Raw genomic sequence first — 18,895 nt, 5'->3', positions numbered from 1 at the left:
TCTTGTGCTGCAATGCCAACCTGATTGCGCCTAATTTTTTTGTTTTACTAAAAGTAAAAGTGAAGTTTTTATGACTCCTATATGGATAAAGATAAAAATGTTGCTTTCTCTTCGCTCACAAATAACCTGAACATGGTTATTTTATCTTCTAAGACAAGTTTATTAGTGTATCTTTGGAGAAAACTGGTTACTAAAAACCGACTCCAATAAAAACGAGGTTTCAAACATCTTCTAGTGCCGTTTTTCCGATTTTAGAAGACGTGTATTAAGAAAATTAGCTCAAAATTACATTTCTGAGTATTTCTTTAATAAAATCATTGTGAATCAGCAGCAGACGAAAAATGTGTTTTTAAAAAGATTGTATTTGTTGCATAGATAATACACAGGAAGGGAAAGGGGGCGGGCTTGCTCTTGCCAAAAGCTCCTAACCACAATTCACAGATGAATTTCCATTGAACTCTGGCAGAAAATATGTCCCAGAACAAAGGGGGGAAAACTACATGCCGTTAAACCATTTAATCTGGCCCGTCAAACTGGAATAATTATATTGATAATCCTTATTGTTGTTTTATTTTCCCTGTAATTCTAGTGTCTCCCCATAGATGGCGCTCTACAAGTTAATCTGCATTTATGTGGTATTGGAAGATTTGTCGTTTTTCTGACATTTGTGTGCATTTTCTGAGTCTGACGGTCATTTTTACAATTATTCCAACACCGCATGAATGCAGCATTTCTAAATTTGCGTTTTTTTCACTGACGGTCATCAAACCCACTGGCGTAGTTGGCACTAAAATGGGAGCAAAAGCCACAGTTTTGAAATAAAAACTCCAAAATGTTCAATTTGTATTAGGACTGTAAACTTTAATGCGTTAATACACACGATTAATTAAAATAAAAAATGAAAGCTTTGATATTTAACACAAATTAATTACACTTTGCAAAGAAAACGTCTTCTGCTGGTTTAGGCTTCCTTGACGTGAATTCATTTCTGATAATGTTCACTTTGTCGGGTACTATTTTGTTTATAACATGGTCACTTACAAAATAAATAAATATTCAAGCTGTTTTCAGTACTTTATTCTGGTTATTTTTTAGGTTTAGATCGCTTTTTCACTAAAGGGGGACTATTTGGTAGGTAATACGACCCCATGTCACAGTAACAAGGCAGCGCGCCGATGAGCCGGATGGGATCTTGATTGCAGCGGCAAAAAAAGCAACATTTATGCAGATTGTCGCAATAGGATAATGAGAGCGTGAGTTCATAGAGAAAGTTCACCTTTTAGCGCTGGTTTTTTATCCAGATCACGAAGCAAAAGTTTGTTTTAAAGAAACCAGCACATATAAAACATTGTGACCTACATCCACACCCAGCAGCCAATCAGAACCAAGTGCAGAAACATAATGTTTCTTATGGCTGTATGTGAACATCTTTGTTTTCTTAAAAGAGATGCTGTCTTCAAAATTTTTAGAGTTCTGCTTGTCTTACTGTTTGTGTTTTGTACACTAAAATTACACTTCTGGGTTAACATTTTCTAAATTTAAGCATTTAAGACAATAAAAATAAGCATTTTCTTTCTGGCCTTTTGTTGCACAAAAGCTGCATATTATCGTATCAAATTTACCTCATAAAACCTTGTGATTAATTGTGATTAATCACAACCCAAAAGTGTGATTAATCTGATTATTTTTTAATCGATTGACAGCACTAGTTTTAAGATGCATATTTTTTTCAATCAATGAAAGCATGTTTTTGTCCAGATTCCATGCTATTTTTTTCTCTTATGAAGTGGATTACCAAAACACCCCATGGATCATTTTAGTGTCAAAATGTTTGCCCACCACTGTTCTAGAAACAGACTTTTTATTTTAATTTTGGCTAAAACATGATATTGATAATAATTAACCCATTAATGCTTGATGGGATGAAAAAATATTTCTGTTGTGTTTTTGCTTTAATGTAGACTCTAAAGTAATATTGAAGCCAAAGTGGTTTGATACATAAAATAATGTTTTAAAAATGGCTCAAAAGATGATTGGAGTGGGGCTTCAATGTCTTCTGACTGCTGCTTATACTCGATTAAGTTTGTTTTTCTATAGGTCTGAGACCTGAGCTTCCTGCTGGCTTTTTTTATTTGTGTGCATCAGTCTGGACTTTAGCCTTATGCCTCTCTCTTCTCTTCACAGCGATTAGCAGAACTCCTAAAGAGCAAAAAGCCAGAAGATCTCCAGGAGGCGAACCGTCTCATTAAGAACATGGTCAAGGAGGTGCGTAGTATTCAGAAATTACTGTACGAATGGCCATGCTATTCAGCTAAGCGTCTGCTGACATGTTGTACCACCCCTTCATCCCATGCATTCTTTCATGTGTTGAACCGCTTCACCCGAGATCTATGAATAACTCCAGCTTGAAAGAAGACTCAATTAAAAGACTTAAAAAGAGAGTCTGACTCATTGAAAGCTTCGTTTTCGACTAATGAAAAACAGTTGTACTGTTCAACTGGGATTCTAAGGCAGCAAACCTTATCTCGTAGGATGAAGTACGAACCCAGAAAGCAGCACAGCAGAGGAACACGTTGGAAGCTGTGAACAACAGCGTCAAACTCCTTAATGAGATGCTGGCTCACTTCAACCTGGAAGAGTCCACTGATGAAGATAAGGAGCTCATTAAGGTTTGTTTTCTTCAGAAGGTGTCGAATCAGCCCAAAGTCAGGCTGTTCTTTCATTGCTGTTTAATTTACTGCTGTGTGAAGCAACAACAACTCCCCCCTGACAAATTAACTCTTCATCTGAGGGTGCATAATGCTCCTGAACACCCGCAGAGCCAGGCAGCAGGGGTTATTTTTTTGTATTGCCATTAACCAGGAGGGTACATGATAGAATAGGAGAATGAGGCTGTTCAAGTGTGACCCCCCCCCCCTCGTCAGACTGTTGAAGCCCTTTCCAAGGACAGCAGCTTCGTACAGGGATCCTTAGAACAGACCTGCTGTGAAGCAATCAGAGGTGAACATCTTGTCGTGAAACACAAGCGTATTCTTGCTCCCAAACCTGACTCACTTCACCGAGATACCTCATCTTTTCCAACAACCCCAGTGGCTGCCCTAATCTGACTTTGATTGTTTTGCTGTTAAGCAATAAATCAATCTGTCCTGCAGTCTATTTATTTTTATTTTTTTTCTGCAGCTTTATAAATCCTCCTGGAAATCTGCCAAGCTTCTCACTAAGGTTTTGGAATGAAAAGGAAGAGTTTCTGCCCCCCTTCGATCATCTTGTGATCTATTGTAAAGCGTTCCCCTTCGTCTTTTAATTATAATTATGCTGCTTTAAAAAATAAAATAAAATAAAACTGCTGTTTTCTAGGACATAGTTTCTGCAGAGCAGTTGTGGGTGGGACTGTTGGTGTAGAGCAACCCCGCCCCCTTTCCCAACCCGTTGCTAACATCCAATGTATTATTTTTCATCACATAAAAGTTCTTTTTTTTCAAAATATTTTTATCACTTCCTAATTCACAACAATTTGAATAAATAAATGATCAGAGATGCCATTTTAAGCTTAATTATTTAAATTTTTGTCCTCCATTATCAGAAAAATGCCTCAAGAACATGTTAAAAACATCAGTGTCTTTAAAATACAGCTTAGTTATAAGAGTTGTGTTACATGAACTGTTTTGTTTTAATGGATAATGATATATGTGCTCTATTTTATTTTTTTTAAGGATTGAGTTGTGATATTTAGTTAGTTAGTGGCCAAAGTTTAGCATGCTACTCCATTACTACACATTCTTTAGCCATTAGTTCAAATACTCCACTTTTTTAGATTAGTAAAGTAGTTAAAGTTTCAGGAAAGTTGGAAACAAACTCACTGATTTTGAATTCCAAAATCAAAGCGCACTCTAAAATAGAAAAACTCCCCAAAAGGTATCTTTGCATCAGCAAACAAACTGAAAATATGTCAGAAGAGGGAAAAAAGTGTGTTTAAGTTTTGGCACAAATTTGTTTCAGAATCTCTTTTGGTTATAATTATTGATCTGTACCACCAAAAATAAACGCCAACTGAACTGGCCACCATAATTCAGTTTCACTTTCTACCACTACAAAAATAATTGTACTATTTTTTTTTTTTACTGTACATTATTTGTAATAAGTTTTTAATCAATAGTTCTAAAGAAATCCTCTTACAACCATCACCATAATTCAACATCTTACGGTCCACAATGTTCTAAATAAACATTTAACTAAACTTAGGGAAAATGTATATGAAGCACATGTTCTTATCATCAATCAATAGCTCACATTCTTGGTGGTTTTAGTCTCTTCCTATTAACACCAAAAATTAACAAATTAAGTATTTACGTCAATTTTGATATTTAATAGAACTTGTGATTGTTAAACATTAGTTCTGAAAATGTGGGGCTCAGGATTATCAGATTATTTTATCAAACTACTGAAAAAGTGATAAGGCTCAAAAAACCACACCTTTTACTTTGACTACATAATTTACAAAGCAAACAATTCCCTCATTAAATTAATTTTGTCAAATTATTTTTGCATTTTGATCAGTGGCACTAATGTAATCTACAACCTCAGAAGAAGAGTGGCGTCTGATTTTAGGCTCTTCTGTGTCTCAGGCAGCTGGACCTTGATACCAGAATTGAATGTAAGAGCTCAGGAGTCGATTATCTTTGGAAAAAATAAAGCTGATCTTACGGCTTTTTATCTGTTTATCCATAATACAAACAATTTCTGTGAATTTGTTTCTAGCTTTACCAAATATTATGTCTGAATGAATGATGACCACAATGTCAAAAATATTCACAAATTGGTGATTTTGTTGTTTAAAATGAGCTTATTTCCATTTTTGCTTGCACTCCTCCTCCCCATGTATTTGTTTGAATCTTTTTAACTTTGTTTTGACTCAACAATGTTGAATTTTGCATTAAATAAAGTGATAAAAACTAGGATTGAAACCATCTATTGTCAGTGGCCTACCAAAACCCCAAAGAAATCCAAGGATTTTTCAACTCCTGACTTCAACTTCAAATAACAGAAGATGCTTTTTGAATTCCTCCTAACTCAGTTTGTCACTGCTTTCATGGTGAAACATGTTGATTTGATCAAAAAGACACTTTGACAGCTGTCATGTGGGGATCTGGTTAGGAGACAGAAAAGATGTCCTTTTTTTCAGCCTGACTTGCTTTTTTTCTGAAAACAGCAACAAAAAAGAAACCGTTTTCACAAGTGAATGGTGCAAAAATCTTTCAAAACAATAAATTGAATAGATCTTTTATCTACCAAACTGACACCCTCCCGATAACCGAATCAGATTGAAGAAGAACTTGATGAAAAAATTAAGGATTAAATCTTAACGTCAACATTTAAAACTGAGAATGAAGTTCATTGTTTTTTTCTGTTTTTTTTTTAAGTTTTCAAAATGGGGATTTTTGGTCGTTCGTTTTTTTTTTTTTTTTTGTAGTGTGTCCAGAACATTAAGGATCCAACACCCGCTGGGAGCGTTCACTTTGAACTTATGCCTTCTGGCAGACGCTGCAGATCACAGACCTAAAAAACTCCTTTAATGCAAGAATCCTGGTGGAATGAAAACTTCATATATGTAATACAGTGAACGGGTTGCAGTAACTTACAGCTCTCTGCTCTGCAGAGCATCTGTGCAGCCGAGCATCACCTTTTAGATCTTTCCTGGAACCCTACATCCTGCTTTATCCCTGAAGAACTCCTTTTGTTTCCTGCTATTTATTTTGGTCTTCTTTATTATTTTGAAACAGCTTTTAACTGTTTTTTCTTGTCTTGGTGACAGCAAAGATTCATTCAAATGTGTTTCTTCTAGGAGTTGTACAGTGATTGTGACAAACTTCAGAAGAAGGTATTTCAGCTCGCTACTGAGAGTGAAGATAATGACAGCCACTTGGGTGAGAAAACCTGCTTCCTACTGTTTGATGCACCGACTGTCGTCTCTGTTCGACTCACCCTCTAATTCACGAGCCTCGGCTCGTCTAAAGATAGAGCGAGCTCTAATGATTCTTGTTTTTCCTGCCCTTATCAGGAGACATTCTGCAGGCCAGCGATGACCTCTCCCATGTCATGAATTCATATAAGGCGATTGTGGAAGGACACAAGATTAATGGGGACTCTGACGGGGTACAGGGCAAGCAAGCATCTGTCAGACCAGGTAATGCTCAGGGTAACAATTAGTTTGCTTCCAGATGAGGGGGAATAATGTGTTCCTTCCTGATCTCACCTAAATGCATTTACTTTACCTTGCTTTAGATGCACCAACTGAAGATAATTGCATATTAACAACAAAGGAAACAAGGATTTGATGCAGATTTCTGGGGACAGATTCAATTATTTACACTTTTATATTTGAAGATAAGACAGACTCGACAGCGATATTAGTGTTTGATGTGCAGGAGCTGTGAACTTGCTGTATCTTATGCAGAGGTTGCTGCCAATCTGCAATGCTTAAAATTCAAATGTTGCCTTGAAGTCCATCTGATCACCCAAGCATGTGATTTTACTGAGCAGCTGAATCTTTTCAAGCTGTGAGACGCTCACGTCCAAACTGGGCTCAGCTTGCAAAGAAAAACTTTTAGTTTACAACAACTTTGTTATAAATCCCATAGCGAGTGTTGGAGCGAGCCCGCTTTGTTCGGGAGAAATCAATTACAAGAGGGAAAAAATAAAATAAAAAAGGAGAGCCTGGGTGTGACGTTGCAGCAGCAGTGGGAGAAAATGCGCCCACTTTGTTCTTTGATCGTCGCTTTGATATTGCCAGTTTACACTTCCCGCCCCATGAGCCAGAAGAAAAGGCTTCTCCGGCATCTTTAAAACTTCACTTAATACATTTCCGCTCACAGGTCACAATCCTACAGAATTCAGACAAAGTGATGGCATTTTGCTGATTCGTATGCTGCCCTGAAACCAACTTTCTTTTGAGAAAAAAGTAATTGGAGCTGCCAAGGAAGCCCTGCGTGGCACAACGGAGTGAGAGCTGCAAGCACAGCATGCAAACTAGTAATCCTCTCTGTCCTGTGTGTGCGCGTTTCCTTTTTATTCAGAATTTATTTTGAGAGCTGTTTACTCCTTCAGCTCCAAGGACCAAAAATGTAAAAATTGTGTGTCCGTCCGGGTGATATTTATAGTCAGTAAGCACATGTGAATACTGCACAGGTAAACAGAAATATGTCCGCTCCTATCTTAGAAACCAGATGTTATAGAACTTTTTTCAGCAACACAGACCCAGCAACATGAATAGGGTTTTATAAATATGTTTTATTAGACCAACTCCCATTAAAACTTGGGTTTTGTGTGTTTTAGCATGTTTCTAATGATGGAGGACCAACACATTCTTATTCCCAGGTTGTCACGTTCAAACCCTAAATCAACTTTTTTGGGCTGTTGACCTCTATAAATGGGGCTTTAAAGTGCTGTTTGTTGGTCATTGCCAATTTTTTTACAAATTAAAATAAAATTGTTTAATTCTTGAAAATATAATCTAAAATTACCTATGTGCTGCCCCCTACATGTTGAAATGGGGTATTACATTTGAATTTCGTCGGTGGTCATTTCACGTCATGCAGCTCCAGTAGTCATGACAGTCTTGTTCCCTAGCTCCACCACTTTTTGCAGTTTTGGGTGTCCCCAGCTCGTTATTTTTTGATGGGCTGGCTACTGGCTGTTCCAGTTAAATTAGTGGTCCGGTAGTTTTCAGTCGCAGACCAAACTACGGGACGCAGTCAGTAGCGGTACGCTAACCCTAGCCTGGTCTGCATCTGCAACCGGTACTGATCCGCTTTTCAGTACTGAGTTATGATTAGGTTTACGATACTAGTGGGGTCCACATCCCAGAACTGGTTTCCGACTCAGAGGTTGGGAACCTTGATTTAATTGCAACATCCAGTAGATCCAAAAATGATGAGTCAGGGACACTCAAAATGTCCATTTTTGACGCGGACGGTCCTAAAACATTCGTCAAAACATCACGACTTGCAAATGAGAATGTGTTGGGAGGACATGTATTAAGAGAATTAAAGTTTAAAATGCATTTCTGAGCATTTCTTTTGTCAAATTGTTGTGAAACGAGCAAATGAAAAAAGGCTGTTTGAGGAAAAGCATATTTAGCTACTTAAGTTCAAGCCACAAGCTCACTACACCTTTCCATTCTGATGTATCCACTTGCAGACAAATGGATCCAATAACATTTTCACTTTCCTTATTGGAGCTAACTTCTGGCTCAAAATTGTACCGCTGGATAGCTCCAGTATTGCTTCACAATTTAAGGTTGGGGTTGTGAGGGGCTGTAAGCTAGCATGAAAACAGAAGGATGTTGGGAAGTAGGGGAAGGCTTACTACACGCCAATTGTCCTGCCCACAAGTCAGTGGTAAATTACTACTGCCGCTCTGCAGAAACTATGTCCTTGAAAACAAAACAGGTTTTTATTGTTTTACCTAATAAATGGTATATCAGATTGAAGTGGAGCAGGAAGCACTTTTTTCTGTTTTTTTTATTGGATTCACACAAATTTAATTAAATAAATACTCAGAAAAGCAATGTTGAAGTTAATATTCTTAATATATATATCCTCCATCATTAGAAAAACATGTTAAAATCATGATTTTCATCAGAGTGAGACTTTAAAGAGTCTGATTTTCCAGTGCTGATGTTCTTCCCTCTGATTATCTTTCAGAGAGTGGAAGCACCAATCAGTCCGAGGTTCTGATCGATCTGGGGGACTTTGACACAGACAAACCCTCTCCCTCTAAGCTGGAGTCTTCATCTTCAACTTTTCTGGCCGACCTCCTCAGTGGATCGATAACTGCTAATTCCTGTAGCCTCAGTGCACCTCCATCATGGCTGGATGAAGAGCTGCTTTCTTTAGGTATCGTGGTTGAAGTCTTTTGAAATATATATATATTTTTTTATTTCTGACAGATTTGTGTTTGCTTGCAGAACCCAGTGAACCGGACCTTGTACTGAGAGACTCGGCTCACAGAAACCAGAGCAGACATTTGCCTTCTTCACAGGTGCTGACATGAAAACTGATCATTGATGCACATCTTAAAATCTGTCGTACAGGAAAATAATCGTCTCTCTTTTGTATGTTACAGACTCTGGGTCCAGATTTGGGTCTTTTTGACATGGGTTTGTCTCCAGCTGCAACACTATCGCTCTTCCCAGCTGACATCTCTACATCCACTTCTGGATGTAGTGTCACCAAAGCCACAGCTGCCTCTTCCACAAGCATTCCCAGCCTCATTTTTCCCACCCCTCCGGCTTTCCCATCATCTGATTTAACAGCCTTAGCACTCCAAGAACCTCTATGTTCGGCTCCGAGCGCCGCAGAAGCAGCCGCTGCCCCTCCGGCCGCCCCATCACAGCTCTCTGCTTTATCTGGAGGTCTCCACCTGACAGCTCCTCCTCTCTACTCCACTTTACAAGACCTCCCCATGCTGGATCTGGCTCCCTCTGAAAAGTGAGCGAAGCTTCTGCTGAGAGATGAAACCCCTCTGCCTTACAGTCACTATTCTGCCTGGATTCCACAGTGACTGTGGATTCTGGTGTTTAAATGACAGTTCTGCTCATTGAGATGCTCAGCAGCCTTCTCACACAGATCAGATTAAATGTCGACGGCGTCTAGAGACGGATTTGCTGTCTTCTATTAACTTTTTATTTACTGAACTTGAGCTTTGTGCCCTATCATGATCAAAATGTTTTTAAATATTATGAAACTTGAAAACGATTCTATTAGGATATTAGTTCCTGAACTACAGTTTAATTTAGTTATCCTTATTCCCTTTTTTTCTGATTTTTTTGTTTTAAATTAAATTGATTTCAGGACAGGTTGAAATTGGGAATCAGGATTCTGTGTGTGTGGTTGATGATCTCATTTCTCCTCCAGTCAAGGTGGCCCCATGCTTTCATCAGCCTTGTCCATCACAGCAGCAGTGCAAAGATGCTCCGCTCCTTTGAGCACAGAGATTGCAGCAGATGACAGCCCTCCGTTACGCTCCCTGTCTCCGGTTCTCCCCGTGAACGCCGTTTCTGCAGCCGCGGGAGAAGAGGCGTCCCTGGCCAGTTTGTTCATTCCTCTGGAGGCCATCAAGCCGAGTGAGTCTCATAATTAACCTCTGATGCTTTCTTTTTTCTTTGAAGGGCAATTAGTTCCTCCTTGCTGTTTAGAAACCCCCAAAAGAACAGCTTAGACTGCAAACTTCATTTATAACGACTGAATATTTGCACGAAGGCATAAATACTCGCATAAAAAGCTTGGAAAGCTTGCAGCATTTTCTTCAGTTTTTGTAGTGTCTGACACTTTTCCTTTATGGCTCTTGTATTTTTTAGAGAGGAGTGCTAAAAAATGCAGATTCAATTTGTGGCCGCCACATAAATCCAAACCTTTAAATATCCCAAAAACCTCAAATGAGTTTTTTTTTCATAAAGTATCTATAAATTAGAGTATATTTCAGATTATTGTCTTTCTCTAAACGTCATTCCAGAAGCTCCACTGATGCAACCAAAACCAACAGAGTTCTAGACGAGGCTAATCTAGCATGACACTTCATTAGTGGGCTCCTTGTTAACTGATTTTGGCTGAGTGGAGTTGGATGAGGATAAATGAATTAATTGTAAAATAAGTGAGGATCAAAGAAGAGATTTCCTCATTCCAGAGCGAGCCTAATACTTTTTGTGTTAAATGTGATTAAAAATATGATCAAAATCTTACAAATGAAAAGAAATCCTAATTTTTTTATGAGTAGAAATACATTTTCTCTTTTGGTTTCTTGAAAGTTAAGCATTACACTTTACTGCCACTTAGTGGTGACTGTGCTTATCATTTTTCTGTTAAGTCAGAATTGATAAGATATGAAAGGAGAAAAGGAAAATTTTACAACAGCATTATGGGAAGTTCACAAACAACAGGAGAAATGACACATCAGAAAAACGAAAGTTTACAAGAAATGTGTTAATAAAGATTTTTAAAAGATAATATGGAAGTTTTGAAAACGTATAAAATATAAAGCTATAAATACAAGAAATGTGTTAAAAAAAAAAAGCCTGATATGTCGTCATGGTGCAGCCTGACACCTCAGACAGAGGATTCAGTCAGTCAGGCTGCTCTGCAGTAATGTCAGGGTGCTGCAGGGGGTGAGACTGTTTCAAATAGATGTCAGCCTCGCCTGCAATCCTCCGTCTCCCACCTTCCCCACTGAGCCCAGCCGACAGCACAGGACTGAGCTGGAGCTGACATGGAGTTTAGAGGAAGCTTTTATTCCGAGCGGCTCACAAAGTGGGTTCAATTTCCACACTGTGGGGGGGGTGTAGGATAAAGTGTCTTCAGAGAGGACACGCTGACTGGTGTGGCCAGAGATAACAGACTGCTAACTGATGGAAGAATGGTGTTTGAATCTATTGGCCTTGGTTAAAAAAGAATAATTTATGGAAATACAGTTGATCTTTAAGAAAAAATCATAATAGGGATTATTCAAATTAGTGTATTGATCTTTCTTTAAAGCTTTTTCTTTGAGCAAAAAACAGCAGCCAGATTTCAATCGAAAAACATTTTTTTAATGTAACATATTTTATTCTATCGTGAAAACGTTTCCAGTGATCTTTTAATTATGATTATGACGTTTTAGCCAAAATTTTGTTGTTTCTTTTAAGACCCATTTGTGCACAGCTGCAGTATCTCATTAGAAATACAATTCTGGGTTGTGGGCGGGACCATTGGAACAGTGCAATCCTCCCCCTTCCCGTCACTGAGAGCTCTGTTGGGTAGCTAACACGCAGCTTCTAGCCTCAAGCAAACATTAACTGCGCAAACATAGCGATGAGAAAAATTGAGTTAACGCAGTCACAGTTTTGAGCCAGAGTCGCAAATCGCTAGAGCACGAGTGTTGAACGCTTATCATGTATCGCACAGGGGGAGGGGAGACTTTGCCACGCCCATTTCAGTGGTTGTGTTGCTAGTGTGAGCATTTTCAAGCCTCCGGTTTTCTGATCCAGCATGATTTGAATTAAGGAATACTTAGAAACGCTGTTATAATTGTAAATTATTTTATATAGGTCCTCTACTGTGAGAAAAATGCTACAAGAACATGTTAAAAACACAAAAAGACCATTTTCATTGGATTGGGTCTTAAATGCTCTTTATATGTTCTCCATTATGAGAAAAATATTTCAAAAAAACATGTTAAAAACACCATTTTCATTAGATTGGGTCTTTTTGTATCAAATGTATCCATGTTTATTTGGATGTTTTTGTTGTGTTGTAGGTCAAGTCTCCCCAGTGACCGTGTTTGACAAAAACGGGGTTTGTGTTTTGCTGCACTTTGCCACCAACTGTCCCCCGGGCCGGCCGGACGTGCTGGTCATGGTGGCCTCCATGCTGAACACGTCTCCACAACCTGTCAGAAACATTCTTCTTCAGGCGGCGGTGCCCAAGGTGAAATAAATATAAATAAATAAAGGATTTTTTTTAAAGTCCACTGAAAGTACGGCGAATATTGAATTCTTGCAGTGGAGGCTTCCTTTCAAATGACATTTGAAATGGGCCGCTCTCTCAGTTTTATATTCCTGTTTGTTTGCTGTCCAAATCTTTTTAGATGATGAAAGTAAAGCTGCAGTCGCCTTCTGGAACTGAGCTGGCTCCTTTCAGTCCAATTCTGCCTCCCCCTGCCGTCACTCAGGTCATTCTGCTCGCCAATCCTCTGAAGGTACTGCTCAGCCCTGAGCTGTTTTCCTCCTTTTCCATGTTTGTACTCTTTCTATCTTGTTTGCAATAAACACATTTTTTGAATGAAAGCTTCCACAGTGAATGAGTTTGAACTTTTCTGTGTGGCAGGAAAAGACCCGGATGAGATACAAACTGACTTTCACGCTGGGAGAGCAGACGCTCACTGAAGTGGGGGAGGTGAATGAGTTTCCACCCGCTGATAGATGGGGTGCTCTATAGTGCAGCTCGCCGCCTCTTTCAGACTCTTGTCGCAGTGTCGTTTGTCGCTGCTCAGGAAAGGTCAGAACTTTGGTGAACTTTATAGAGCTTGAGATGAAGGAACACAATGCACATTCAGCTTTAACAAGTGAGACAGACAGAAGGTTATTATTTAAACTTGCTGAACATAGATATTTATAAGATCTAGTATTGCTGAACTTGTACTAATATAGTTTCTTCCCATTTTTGTTTTATCTGCTATCACCAGTAAGGCAGAAACTCAAAAGTAGGGAGCTTTTATATCAATACTTAATTCCAAACAGATATTAGCATTTTTTTATTATTATTATTAAAGCTCTGCTGCCTGAGGAAGATGCTCATACATTCACTGACTTCTCTTATACAATATACATCACACTGTTACTTAAAAATTAGGTTTTTATTGTTTCCACGATGGCTTGAATATATTATTTTTGATTTTTATGAGTGTTAAATGCTGTTTTAACTTATAAACTTGTCTTACAGAGGATCCTGTCTTGTATTGTATAACGGGGAATCCGTTTCATAGGGTAACTAGATTTTTCGCTTAAGTATAAAATGAGGAACAGTTTTCAGGATAAAAATCCCTGATTCAGATATATCATCAGCAATGTATTCTGGGTCAAAAGGAAGATGGAGAAATACCATTTGGAATTGGGAAGAATGTTTAAAAATCTGCCAAAAAAACGTTTTTTTTGTTTGAAAGGCTGCAAAAAGTTATTATTTACTGCTTTTTTTAACCAACAACCAAAGCAGGAAAGAGCTGACAACACTGTGACTCCAGAGGCTCTTGATCTAAATGCTACATAATCATTACCGTTTTCATCTGTGTGTCGTTTATATCTTCAGCGTTTTATTATGAGTTGAATGAGTCGTGTGGGTTTTCATGAAGATGTTACCGGGTGTTCCGACATGAAGCAAAGTTACATTTGTTACTAAACAACACGTTGCTGGCAAAACTTGACAGTTTTTTTTAATTATTAGAATCCTGACTGTATTTGGGGAGTGTTTTAATATTTTTTGTGAAATTATTTATTATTTGCATGAGATTATAGGTTTGTCAGTATATTTTTGAATTTAAAAATAAAGATGAATTTATTTCTAAATCAGATGTCCTCGCTGTTTTTTTAACTAAGCGTTTTCTTGTTATATTAATTATGTATTTGATTTGTTATGTAAAGGGAATGTGCATGCACAAAGAAAACTATTTTAAAGATGTTTTTCAGCCATTTCTTCTGATATATTTTTCTCAATTTGATAGGTCTTTCATAAAAATAAATCTCTCCTTTTATGAGTTGATTAGAATGATCCATGCAGGGAGAGAAGTGCAATTCGTCCACAATGAGAGTTGTAGATGCGGCAGCCTGGTTTGCATAAACTGCAGCCGTCGCAAAGAGGTTCTCCACAGTGCGCAAGCGCAGTTGATCAGGCGCAAACAGACCACACTAGCCCCAGCAGCAGCAGCAGCAGCGATGGCAGACGAAAAGCCCAAGGTGAGGAACTAGTTTCTCTTTAAAAAACGATTATTCTGTTTTTTGTTTTGTATGATTAATTTAAAACATGCATTGGTCCAAATTTGTTTAATTACCTTTTTTTTTTAATTAGCGTTGGTTTGCTTTTACCGTGCAAGCTAGCATACTAGCTAGCTAAATTAGCATAATAAGCTAACTTGGCTAACGTGTTCGAGTCTGCGGCTACCTCAACATTTTAATGGTTTCCACATTCCAAGAAGCTTGTAATCTACTTCTTTAGATGTTTAAGTTGTTGCTAACATCTCGTAAGTGATGCGAATAGATTTTTTATTATTATTACTCGGCCTTTAAATGTTCGAAACGTCTAAAGAGATGTGAGTCAGCTGGAAGGACTGATGCGTGCTAACGATGGAACCGGCCGGCACAATTTGTTTTAACAAATGTCTAAAACTAAACACACAACAAATGAAACATGTGGAGTATTTTTTTAGTAGCTAGTCTTGCTCTTATTTGTTGGTGTAAGTACTGAGATATATAACGTCTAAACGTACCAAATCACCAAATTCTTCATTTTGTGAAGTAGGCCCAAATCCTAAAGCTAACGTTTCCCTCCATTCTGTTCGCGGGAACCAGCCTCGCGCTTAGGAAGGATCTACCAAAATCTATGCTTAATAACCAAATGTATTTGATCTAAATATGACCATTAAAGACTTGTTGTGCAAGCACTTTAATTTGCAGCCTGGTTAATTGACGAACGGTTGATTTGGATTGTTTTTTTCGTAGGAAGGAGTGAAGACTGAGAACAACGAGCACATCAACCTGAAGGTGGCGGGGCAGGATGGCTCAGTGGTGCAGTTCAAGATTAAAAGGCACACTCCTCTCAGCAAACTGATGAAAGCCTATTGTGAGCGGCAGGTAAGGTTTAACTGACAGTCAAAAATAGCTCACATCATGAAGTGTATGTTTCATAATTCTGACATGGGGGTAAATCAAATGTGATGGATAAGACTTGAGACTTGGGGGGATTCTTAGTTTTTAAACAATGATATCAAATTCTTCAGAAGAGTCCATTTTTTGCATTATATTTAATCTATAAGCATAAAACTGAGGGTTTGAACAATGCTGTTGATATCTATTATTACCGTACTGGATTTGAGCAGTATGCACTTTGACGTCATATTTTTAAATGTTGTAAACTCTAATAACATCATTGGTGTGTCTAAAGGTGTGGTCTGTTTTCTTGCTGACGTGTTTCACATTCAATGCTGTTGCTTTGTCTTTCAGGGACTGTCTATGAGACAAATACGATTTCGATTTGATGGACAGCCCATCAATGAAACAGACACACCTTCCCAGGTAAAACTACACCCTCTTGATTTTACCAAATAAAAGGGTAAATTGACACAACAAATATTGGAAGACTTCCCTCGATATTTATCGTTCAGCTTTCGTTTGGTCTTAGTTTCCTTCACAAAAGGTGAACCTCCAGGCTTCCTTTAAACATCATGTTAGTATCTACATCTAAATGTTGATGTTTGTGTGAGCAGTTGGTGTCAAACAAGTAAAATTTTACCTATTTTGTACATTTACCACCTGTTTAGAGAGTTTAATATCAAGAGTTGTTTTTGGGAAGTAGAATTCCCCACAAGGCATTTTTCTGTCGGCACTCGTCCCAGATGTAAAGATCACTTACTGACACCAATGACAAAACAAGAACAAACATGACACCATCTTTAATCCACAAGGCATTCATCCTATGCTTGAAGCATTAGATTTGTGATTCATAAAACAAATCCCCCTTTTTAATTGAAAGTTCCCACTCTAGACCTGAACAAATATATCCAAATGTGAAACAAAAGGCTGTAGTTTGCATAGATCGCACAACAACAATAACTTATTTTGAAAGTTTGCCATTAAACTTCTCATTTTCTGCTTGGCTACGACTCCCCCTTGTGTTCATCATATGATGGATTAAACAATGAGATAAGGAAACTTCCTACAAACGCATTTTAAATGTATAGAAAAACTCAAGTGAACCACACAAATATTACCATACAACAAAAAGAGAATACTAATTTACATAAACTTGTTAAAAGTTTTAGTTTTTACAGTCGTGGTTTGGTGCTGTGTTCTTCCATTAACCTTTCTGTTTCTACTTTGTCTTACAGCTAGAAATGGAGGATGAAGATACGATTGATGTGTTCCAACAGCAGACTGGAGGTTTTCCCCTTTAGACTGTTTCCTCTCAACATCCCACCTCCCTTTTTGTCCCTGACCATCTTTGTTATACTAAGTCTTCAGATGTTCATCACCAGTGTTGATACCATCCAGTGGAGTGTTTGTACAAAATGCTGACAGGCAGCAAGAAAAAAATTCATGACTAGACTTTTATCACAATGACTGATATGTCTGAATTGTGCAGTGTAGACAACTCGTAGGCTGCAGTGAGTCTAATGTGCTGATAATATTAAAAGCTTGACATAAGTTTTTTTTTTTTTTTTTTGACCAACTCACAAGAGCTGGGAAGAATTCCACGGTTTTTGTTTTTATACTTATGTCACTGGAGATTTGACTCATTTTGTCATTAAGTACTCCCTTGTTTTAAATTCACTGTCTGTTGTTGTTATGAGAATGTATTGTTGGAAATAAATAAGTTTTGTTTTCTTTTTTTTTAAATTGCGTTTTGGGATTTTCTGCTGGATATTTACTCTCTTTAAGTTGCTTAGATTCCGTTTCATTATTGTAATAAAACTGTTAAAACTTTAACAGCAAGAGAAGCTTTCCGTCCAGTGATGAGTAACCTGACAAACTATTTATTTTCCTTTTTAATACTGAACCTTTTTTAAGAGGTGCTCTCTGATGGCAGTGACTGTCTTCATTTATTCTAGTCTGAAGCAAAATGTATATTAAATCTATTTCATGCCATCTGCTTTTTTCGCTGTTTATTCATAGATTATTAATCGCTTTTAGGAAATGAAGTTTGTATAAATTGTATTTACCTGCATGTGAAATGCAAACAGATTTTTTTCTAATCTACTCATTTTATTAATGGAAAAAAAAATATTTTGACATTTAATTTATAGTAGATGGGAGTGAAGAGAGGTGGAAATGACAAAGGGCATGTGAGGACATGATGGGATGAACAAAGGAGGAAGGGACGGATTTGCACAGATTTGCAAGGCAAAGAGACAAAGGGGATGGATTTGCTGCAGGTTTAGTGTGGTCAATTGCAGAAATGAAAGAACTAATGAATTGGTGACCACAGAGTTGAGGTAGCTGTTGTAGATCAGGAAATGGGAAGAACTAAGGATTCAAAGTGGGAAGGCAGTTTGCCCTTAAAAAAATGTGGAGATATGCTTTCAGAGAGGTGGCAGTAGAGTTCAAGATCTTGAGAGGGAAAGGATGTCTGAGGAATGGAAAAGGAATCAATTTTCTAAACCCATTTTATCCCCTATCTGGCTACTGTTGGGCAAAGGCAGGGTCAAACCTAGACATGTTGTCAGTCCATCCATAGATGTATATTAATACAGTCAATGAGTCCATCACAGAGCTCAATCGCACACCCCTAAACACTCGCACTTGGGGACAATTTCGGGTCACCAATCAACTTACGAAGCATGTTTTTGAACTGTGGGAGGAAGCTGGAGACGACCCATTCATCCACGGGGAGAACATGCAAACTCCAAACATGGAAGAAATGCTGACCCTGAATCGTCAGAACAAGGAGGATGTGCCGTTTTGAAAACTACAGACAAACTGTCGGTTTCTCTTCCTGTCGTGTCTCTAGCTGTCTTTGTCATTTTAAGTACATGTGATGCAAACAGACGTCCAATCACAAGTTTGTCAACCACTGACTGAAGGGGAACGACACTGACTGTTGTGCGCACTAACACTTTTTTTAAACAGCACAAACAAAACCTAAATAAATAAATATGACACACTTTTTAAAAAACAAAAAATGTCACTCTGTTAAATGCATTTTCATTTATAGTTTTAATACCAAATTATCAATAAATATCTGATCCATGTATTCAATATAAACAACTTTATTTATCCGTGAGGGGCAATTCTTTTAAGGTGCAGATAGTAGCTTATGAAAAAAATTGCATTAAGTATTAAGAAAAAAAAAAACTTGAATTCCTCAATACGAGAAGAGGCACAATGTAGCACACATGTAGCTAAAATAATTGTACTGTATAGTATCGCCGCAAAGTTGGTTGAATCTTTTATGTATTGATTTTTTGACTATTTTTGAGATCTGCATCAATCATGTGAGAGGGAAAGATGGACAACTCTACAAGAAAGTCTATGACATGGCACAGAGAGATGAACTGTCTGCAGAGGCAAACTGCGTTAAAGGATCGAGCTCCTTCTTGTTTGCTGTGCTGATGGACAGACTGACTGATGAGGTCAGACAGGAGTATTCATGGATCATGA

At 37.9% G+C, this 18,895-nt stretch overlaps 2 protein-coding genes across 2 annotated transcripts in view; both read left to right on the top strand.

Moving 5' to 3' along the window:
- gga3a (golgi associated, gamma adaptin ear containing, ARF binding protein 3a) overlaps positions 1-14,092 on the top strand; it is a 23,982-nt gene extending 9,890 nt beyond the window's left edge. Inside the window, exons 7-17 of the mRNA XM_024290151.2 lie at positions 2,185-2,265; positions 2,532-2,669; positions 5,843-5,924; positions 6,059-6,184; positions 8,703-8,894; positions 8,966-9,039; positions 9,124-9,488; positions 9,915-10,123; positions 12,289-12,458; positions 12,619-12,729; positions 12,858-14,092. Of these exons, the coding sequence (XP_024145919.1) occupies positions 2,185-2,265; positions 2,532-2,669; positions 5,843-5,924; positions 6,059-6,184; positions 8,703-8,894; positions 8,966-9,039; positions 9,124-9,488; positions 9,915-10,123; positions 12,289-12,458; positions 12,619-12,729; positions 12,858-12,968 (1,659 nt within the window). The 3' untranslated portion in view covers positions 12,969-14,092. The remainder of the gene's footprint in view (positions 1-2,184; positions 2,266-2,531; positions 2,670-5,842; positions 5,925-6,058; positions 6,185-8,702; positions 8,895-8,965; positions 9,040-9,123; positions 9,489-9,914; positions 10,124-12,288; positions 12,459-12,618; positions 12,730-12,857) is intronic.
- Positions 14,093-14,328: 236 nt separating this feature from the next.
- sumo2a (small ubiquitin like modifier 2a) lies at positions 14,329-17,383 on the top strand. Its single transcript, XM_024290114.2, has 4 exons — positions 14,329-14,479; positions 15,242-15,373; positions 15,743-15,814; positions 16,627-17,383. The coding sequence occupies exons 1-4, from the start codon at positions 14,459-14,461 to the stop codon at positions 16,690-16,692; spliced, it is 291 nt and encodes a 96-aa protein (XP_024145882.1). The 5' UTR covers positions 14,329-14,458; the 3' UTR covers positions 16,693-17,383.
- Positions 17,384-18,895: the final 1,512 nt, after the last annotated feature.

The sequence above is a fragment of the Oryzias melastigma genome, linkage group LG1, assembly GCF_002922805.2.
Source record: "Oryzias melastigma strain HK-1 linkage group LG1, ASM292280v2, whole genome shotgun sequence".
In the NCBI taxonomy this organism is placed as follows: Eukaryota; Metazoa; Chordata; class Actinopteri; order Beloniformes; family Adrianichthyidae; genus Oryzias; species Oryzias melastigma.
Note: the sequence above shows the minus strand (reverse complement) of the source record. Positions and strands in the feature narration are given on the sequence as shown.